Source organism: Bubalus bubalis, chromosome 6, assembly GCF_019923935.1.
Source record: "Bubalus bubalis isolate 160015118507 breed Murrah chromosome 6, NDDB_SH_1, whole genome shotgun sequence".
Taxonomy (NCBI): Eukaryota; Metazoa; Chordata; class Mammalia; order Artiodactyla; family Bovidae; genus Bubalus; species Bubalus bubalis.
This window is the reverse complement of record NC_059162.1, coordinates 17895415-17903988: the sequence shown is the minus strand read 5'-3', so window position 1 is coordinate 17903988 and position 8574 is coordinate 17895415. Positions and strand designations below refer to the sequence as shown.

Here is an 8574-nt window from a genome sequence, read left to right as displayed (position 1 = left end):
GTTATAGATATGTCTTGAGAGCAGATAGGTTGTGGGTTAGTGGCCAAGAGAATCTCCCAAGAGCTCTGTTTCTTCATGAAGAGTGGTACTCCCACCTTTAACATGTCTCCAGGCTGGACATCCCAGAAAGACATATAATTTTCTCTTCTGTGCCCTTGAAATTGAATCCCTCAGCCTAATAAGGAGGATAAACCCATTTTACAGGTAAAGAAACTGAGATTCAGAAGAAAAGTTTGGCTGAGGCCAACAAAAAAAAAAAAAAAAAAGGAAAGGGGGCCAGTTTCCCAAGATGCCTCCCTCACCTCCCTGTGCCAAGGTGATGAGCCTCATGGGGGTGACTGAACTCCCAGAGCCCACTGGCCAGGCAGGAGCTGTGTGTCTCTGTGAAAAGGGCCCCTTAGGGGTTTTCTGATTAAGGTGCCTATGATGAGTCAGGAAGGGGCTAGAGGAAGTTGACCAACTGGAGTGGTGAAACCAGTCCATCTCCTTCAACTTGGGAAGGAGGCCAGGCTGGGGAACGGTATAAAGGGCACCTCGGCCCCTGCTCAGCTCAGCACTCCACTAGAAGCCTCTCCAGCTGGCCCCACTGTGAGTCTGGTAAGTGTTTGCTGGTAGAACCAGCCTTGGGACCTGGGGCCTCCCACAGGCCAGAACGTGGCTGGGGGTGGCCAGCCTGAGTGGGTGCAGGGGTCACTCGTGTGCAGGATTCAATTGGACCACTGTCCTTCTGGGGGAGCTCAGGTCACTGTGCTGAGGGCTAGGTGCATGGCTGGGAAACAGAACAGACAGCAATCCCCTCCTGCATCATATTTTCTTGGGGCTGTATTTTCAAGTGTGGGGGACAGGGAGGAGAGAAGAGTAAGATAGGGATGCAGGGGAAATATGGTCAGATTCTCTCCTAAAACTGCTTGATTTGGGCTCACTATGTTTTTTGTCTTCTCTAAAGGGGAACAGGATCTGGGGACACACTTGTAATTTTTAGCTGTGCTCCAAAAGGGAGACATGCTGAATTGGGAACACTTTCTATTTGGAGAACTCAGGCAGAGCAGGGGTAGGGAAACCCAGTTTAGAAGTAGGAGACTTGAAACAATCAGCTCCAGCTCTTAGCAACCTTCCAGCCCCCTCCCTCCCACCACCACCAGCCAAAGTTCAGAAGGTCAAGAGAGAAAGAAGCTCTGGAGCTGAATATGCCAACTGGTTCATTTTGCAGAGGAGAAATCTGAGGCCCAGAGGGACTAAATGACCTGCCCAGAACCACACAGCATTTCACTGGGAGATTTAAGCCAAGATCATGTCATGTGACTCCAGTCCAGGGCATGCACCATCACCTCTCAGATCCTCTTGGGATAGGCTACTGATTTTCCAGGATCTGGGGGTCCTCCAGGAGAACTTCCCCCACCCCCCGGCACCTTCCCTCTTCCTGTCATAATCCCAGACCTAATCTCTTCTCTTTGTCAGAGGAGGTCAGGAACAAGGGAGAGACAAGGATAGGCAAGGGCAGGAGACAAGATGGTATCCAGCACACCTGCGCAGAGCAGCTCTGGAGACAGTCCTTGCTGTTGGCTCTTGGGAACAAGAAGCTCCCAGGAGGGCCTTTCCCCACACCTCTCCATCCCTACCTTCACCCTGCTGCTTCTGTGGAATGATAGCCCAGCATGATCAGCAGAGTGCCCCACCCAAGGGAAATGGGAATGCTGAGAAACCAGGTACTGCTACAGATTCTTGGGCTTCATCTGTTTCCTTGCCTTCAGTAACTCCTCTGACCCCTCCTCTTTTTCAGGTTGACCGAAAGCAGCTTCCAAGATGTCCCAGCAACACACTCTGCCAGTGATTCTGCCCCCTGCCCTCTCTCAGGAGTCCCTCAAGCCTGCTTCTCCTCCCACCAATACCCAGCAGGAGCAAGTGAAGCAGCCAACTCCACTGCCTGCCCCATGCCAGAAGGTACACTCGGAGCTCCCAGGGGAGGTCCCCTTGGAGCTTGGGGAGAAACACACAATTGTGAAAGGGGTGGCTGAGCAAAAGTGTGAACCACAGCAACCAGAGCCAGAGCAGCAAGAACAGCATGTGAAACAGCAGCAGCAAGAGTCACAGGTGCAGGAACAGCATGTGGAACAGCAGCAGCAAGAGTCAAAGGTGCAGGAACAGCATGTGGAACAGCAGCAGCAAGAGTCAAAGGTGCAGGAACAGCATGTGGAACAGCAGCAGCAAGAGTCAAAGGTGCAGGAACAGCATGTGGAACAGCAGCAGCAAGAGTCAAAGGTGCAGGAACAGCATGTGGAACAGCAGCAGCAAGAGTCACAGGTGCAGGAACAGCATGTGGAACAGCAGCAGCAAGAGTCAAAGGTGCAGGAACAGCATGTGGAACAGCAGCAGCAAGAGTCAAAGGTGCAGGAACAGCATGTGGAACAGCAGCAGCAAGAGTCAAAGGTGCAGGAACAGCATGTGGAACAGCAGCAGCAAGAGTCAAAGGTGCAGGAACAGCATGTGGAACAGCAGCAGCAAGAGTCACAGGTGCAGGAACAGCATGTGGAACAGCAGCAGCAAGAGTCAAAGGTGCAGGAACAGCATGTGGAACAGCAGCAGCAAGAGTCACAGGTGCAGGAACAGCATGTGGAACAGCAGCAGCAAGAGTCACAGGTGCAGGAACAGCATGTGGAACAGCAGCAGCAAGAGTCACAGGTGCAGGAACAGCATGTGGAACAGCAGCAGCAAGAGTCAAAGGTGCAGGAACAGCATGTGGAACAGCAGCAGCAAGAGTCACAGGTGCAGGAACAACATGTGGAACAGCAGCAGCAAGAATCAAAGGTGCAGGAACAGTATGTGGAACAGCAGCAGCAAGAGTCACAGGTGCAGGAACAGTATGTGGAAGAGCAACACCAAGAGTCACAGGTACAGGAAGTGCATGTGGAGTTGCAGCAGCAAGAGTCTCAGGTGCAGGAACAGCATGTGAAGCAGCAACAGCAAGAATCACAGGTGCCAGAAGTGCATGTGGAGCAGCAGCAACAAGAGTCACAGGTGCCAGAAGTGCATGTGGAGCAGCAGCAACAAGAGTCACAGGTGCCAGAAAAGCATGTGGAGCTGCAGCAGCAAGAATCACAGGTGCCAGAAGTGCATGTCAAAAAGCAACACCAGGAGCTACAGGAGCAGGAAGTGCAGCAGCAAAAAGAACAGCACGTGGAACATCAGGAAGCAGAACACCTGGGGCTGCAGCTGGAACAGGAGAAGAAGGTCTTGGGCCAGCACTTGGGTCAAGAGCCAGCAAAGAGAGAGGAGCAAATGGAAAAGAAAGAGGAGCAGCTGCTGGAGCAGCAGGAGGGGCAGCTGAAACAGCCTGTGTTTGTCCCAGCTCCCGGCCAGGTCCAAGAGACCCACCCAGTCCTGCCACTGAAGGGAAAAGCCTTGCCCTCTGAAGAAGCAGGAGGTGTAGTGCCTTCTAAACAAAAGTAACCATGTGCAGTGTCCCAGAGGCCCCTGGAAATCCCATACAAGTGAAGAGAGAGCCAGTGGCCTCACTTATCTTGGGCCCCCAACCTGGGTGACCCGCCTCATCTGTGAACCTGCCTGACCCTGACCTTCTGCATGTCTCCTTGATAGGGCTGGGGTGGGGGGAGTTACAACCCAGCATCCACCCCTGATGAGCCCAATCCCAACCTCAGGTGGCCAGAGGCTTTACCTGAGGAGAGAGTGACTATAGCTACTCTGAATACATCCCCACTATTATAGCTGAATCTGTGAGTCTGTACAATAATACAGAATAAATCCTGGAAGGCCTGGAATCCTGTATTTTATTTGAATTTTTACCCTCTATCATTCACCATATAAAAACCTGTGTGTGCAGGTTAAAGGTTGAGAATGACTCTCTTGGCCAGTTTCCATAAGTGGACAGATATTCTGACCCCTCTTTGATTCTGTACCCCAAATAACTCAATACATTCAACAGCTTCTAAAAATGAAATGAAAACAATAGCAAAACAAAAGTTCACTCATGTACCTGAAAGTAGCACTCAGCAGTCAGGAAGAGGGAATGGGTTACCTTGGCTGAGGGAAGAGGATCTATTCATCTCAGTTCAGCACTACCTTCCATTATACCCACTGAACCCAATCCTAGCTCAAGGCCACAGGCATGGGTAAGGAGTCGGGGCTCCACCTGGGTTCTGGGACTTGCCCAGATTTTCTCTCCACAGAATGTGCTCATGGTTTCCAAGAGTCATGGTTAAGGAAGAGTTTAGGAAAGTAAAGTAGCAGAATTTGGGGAAATAGGGAGAAGAGGGACTTCTGGGACTGGTCTCGAGAGATAGAGAAAATGTCACTAAGGGAAACAAAGTTTGGGTCAACTGGAATCGGGGGGGCCAAAAGTGTTGAATAGCCTGGAGAAATACCGATCTAAGGTCATTGCAGTGGTTTTCCCCTCCCTGACATTTCTGTAGCCTTTACTACCTACCATCAACCACATCAGAACATGGGGCTCTTTCCTTCCTGGGAATCTCCTTGTGTGTGCACTCAGTCATGTCCAACTCTCTGTGACACTATGGACTGTAGCCCACCAAGTTCCTTGGTCCATGTGATTTTCCAGACAAGAATACTGGAGTGAGTTGCCATTTCCTCCTCCAGGGGGGTCTTCCTGACCCAGGGATCAAACCCACATCTCCTGCATTATAGGCAGATTCATAACTGCTGAGCCACCAAGGAATCACCTGGCTCTGACAATTTAACATCACCTCAGGCAGGTTGTCACAAGTTACCCAAAGCTATTTCATCATAAGCATGAGCATATGTCAGGGACATCTCTCTTGAGAATGCCATAGGCACCCAAAGTCAAAGGGTCCGAAAGGCACTTAGTGTCCCTACTCCCCGCCCAACTCCAGTGACACGCACTGTCATTCCTCTTTAGGGATTCTCTCTCTTGGGTAATGATGCCATCTGTGCATTCACCAAAGCCAGAGAAACCACATCGTTGTCTACCCTCATTTCCTCTTCTTCCCTACCCCCACACCAGAGATCAATCCTTGCTACTCCTACCCACACCCTCCAAGCTTTGGCCGAAGTGGTTTCTCACCTGAATGATTGCAATGGCCCTCAAGCTGTTCTTTGATCCCTGTGTCCACATACCCTGCAATTCATCCATCATAGAGTGAACAGGGTGTTTCATTGAAAATTTTGATCTAAATACTTCACTCCTTGGGTGGCTCTCATTATTTAGAGGATGAGATTGCAGGCTCAAGTTAAAGGACAAGAGTTAAAAGGAAGCTTGGGTAGAACTGGGTGGGAAGATTGGGGGCACAGGGAGAAATAATTAGAAACACCCAGAATGTGTGCAATTTTTTTTGAAGTCCTAGATTTTGATTTTTATTAGACCTTTTTGGTGGTTCTTTTCTTTTTAAAAAAATTTATTTATTTAACTAGAGTAGATATACAATACTGTGTTGGTTTCAGGTGTACAACTTCAGATTCTTTCCCATTGTAGGTTTTTATAAGATATCGAATAGAGCTCCATGCACTATACAACAGAACTTTATAGATTTTATATATAGCAGAATGTATAAAATACCTTTTTTCAGAATAGCTTTTGATTTATGAAAAGGTCAAGAAGATAGTACAGAGAGTTACTTTACACTTCACACCCAGTTTCCCTTATTATTAGCATTGTATATCAGTATGGCACATTTACTATTATAATTAGCAAAACAGTATTGGTACATTATTATTAGCTGAATCTCATGGTTTATTCCAATTATTTTAGTCTTCATCTAATGTCTTGTCCTGTTTCAGCATCCCATCTAGAATACACACTACTGTTGCTTTGTCGCCTTAGGCTCCTCTTGACCGTGATGGTTCCTCGGACTTTCTTTGCTTTTTGATGACCTTGATAGTTTTGAGGCGTCCTGGTCTGGTGTTTTATACCCTATCCTTCAATTCGGGTTTGTCTGATGTTTTCTTCATGGTTAGACTGGAGTTATGGGTTTTTAGGAGGAACACTACAGAGGTAAACTGCCTTTTTCATTACCTTATATAAAGAGTACATATTATTCACATGATTTATTACCTTGATCACCTGGCTGAGGTAGTATATATCTGGCTTCTCCACTGAAAAATTACTGTCTTCACCCTCCCTCCCAACATCCCATCTGACTCTACTGTATTCTTTGGAAGGAAGTCATGATGCAAAGCCCACAATTAAGAAAGAATTGAGGAGTTAAGCTCCCTGTCACTGAAGATGGAGTATCCTCATAAATTATTTTGAGTTATCCATACAGGAAACATATCTATTTTCTCTCCTTATGTATATATGGGTGTGTATATGTTTGGATGTATATATGGGTAGATGTGTTTAATCATTTATTTATGTCAGCATGTACTCATTAATATTTTGTTTTATACTTTGGGTTATACTCCAGTAGTACTTTATTTTCTTTTCTATTGTGGTAAAATACGCATGACATCAAATTTCCTATATTCATCATGTGCAGTTCAAAGGTATTAAGTACATTCATGCTGTTGTGCGACCGTCACCACCGTCCCTCTTGCAAGACTGAAACTCTGTACCTATCAAATGATACTTCCCCATGACCTTCTCCCTGCAGCCCTTAGCAACCACCACTCTCCTTTCTTTCATTTTTTAGAATCTCCCTTTTCCCCCTACACCCTTGCTTCTTATAACCACTATTCTGCTCTATGCTACTATAAATTCAGCTTCTTTGGGGTCACAAATATCAGGATTTCCTCCTTTTCTGAGATTAAATCTGCTGTTGCTGTTTTGTCTCTAAGCCATGTCCAACACTTTTGTGACCCCATGGCCTGTAGCCCTCCAGGCTACTCCATGGGATTTTCTAGATAAGAATACTGGAAGGGGTCCAGTATTCTGGAAGGGGATCTTCTGAACAAAGGGATTAAACCCACATCTCCTGCATTGGCAGGTGGTTTCTTTACCACTGAGCCACCAGGGAAGTCCAAATTTTATATATATATACATTACAATATAACATCATATATCACATTTTCTTTACCCATTCATCCATTGCGATTTAAGTTGTTTCCATACCTTGGTTATCATTAATAATGAATGCTGAAATGAACATGGGATATCTCATCAAGATACTGATTTCATTTCCTTTGTGTATATACCCAGAAGTGGTATTGCTGAATCATATGGGAGTTTTATTTTTAAGTTTTTGCAGAAACTTCATACTGTTTTCCATAATAACTATAGCAATTACATTCTTACCAACAGTGTACAAGGATTCTCTTTTCTTCACATTCTTGCCAACACTTGTTAGCTTTTGACATTTTTATAATAGCAATTCTAACAGGTGTGAGAGGATATCCCATTGTGGTTTGATTTGCATTTCCCTGTTGATAAGTGATGTTGGGAACTTTTTCATATACATGTTGGAAACAGGATGATATTGACATAAAAAGAGACACATGGATCAAAGAAACAGATTAGAGAAACTAGAAATAAATCCATACTTATGTGGTCAATTAATTTTTGACAAAGATGACAAGAATACAAGATGGAGGAAGGATAGTCTCTTCAATAAATGGTGTTGAGAAAGCTGGATCTCCAATGCAAAAAAATAAAATCAGACTCTCAGAATGATACACAAAATCAACTCAACAGGATTAAAGACTTAAAAGCAAGACCTAAAACCAACTTATCTAGAGAATAAGTTCCTTGGCAATGGTCTTGCCTATAATAGTATGGTCTGTCACCAAAAGGAGTTTGTTCACATCCAAAATATATAAGGAACTCTTACAAATAAATTAAAAAAAAATAAAACAAAACAAACAAAAAATAATCTGATTTTAAAATGGGCAAAAGATCCAGATAGTACTTTCTTTATTTTGGGCAAAAGACTTGAACAGTATTTTATTTTGTTGCTTAAATGGTTCCAGCTTTGGCCATTAGGAAATCTTGCAATTGATTCCTGTGTCCTTGGTTAAACATCAAAGTGGAGATTTTAGTTTTTGTTTTTCCTTTGTTCTTTTGATTTTTTGAGCATTCCATCCTTTCTGGTACTACAAGGTACACCAGGCTTATCATGTATATTCCTGCCCCGATCCTAGAGTTAACAAATTTTTTGAGGAGTCCTGGTTGATTATACTGGAGAATACCATTAAAAACCAAGATCTGTCATGCTCACTTTTACTAGTTCATTGTTTCTTTTGGGTCCACTCAATTCACAAAGGAAATATATGTATGTGTACTAACATGTATGTATATGTGTGCATGAGTGTGCATTTCTATATGTAACCACCTGTGTTTATATTAAGCTAAACATTAAAAAAGACGCTTACTCCTTGAAAGGAAAGTTATGACCAACCTAGATAGCATATTGAAAAGCAGAGACATTACTTTGCCAACAAAGGTCCATCTAGTCAAGGCTATGGTTTTTCCAGTAGTCATGTGTGGATGTGAGAGTTGGACTGTGAAGAAAGCTGAGCGCCGAAGAATTGATGGTTTTGAACTGTGGTGTTGGAGAAGACTCTTGAGAGTCCTTTGGACTGCAAGGAGATCCAACCAGTCCATTCTAAAGGAGATCGGTCCTGGGTGTTCCTTGGAAGGAATGATGCTAA

General features: G+C 44.9%; 1 protein-coding gene across 1 annotated transcript; it reads left to right on the top strand.

The window, feature by feature from the left end:
• Positions 1–483: 483 nt before the first annotated feature.
• On the top strand, positions 484–3776 carry IVL (involucrin). The gene is made up of 2 exons (XM_006050644.3): positions 484–597; positions 1781–3776. The coding sequence occupies exon 2, from the start codon at positions 1804–1806 to the stop codon at positions 3445–3447; it is 1644 nt and encodes a 547-aa protein (XP_006050706.3). The 5' UTR covers positions 484–597; positions 1781–1803; the 3' UTR covers positions 3448–3776.
• The last annotated feature ends 4798 nt before the right edge of the window (positions 3777–8574 follow it).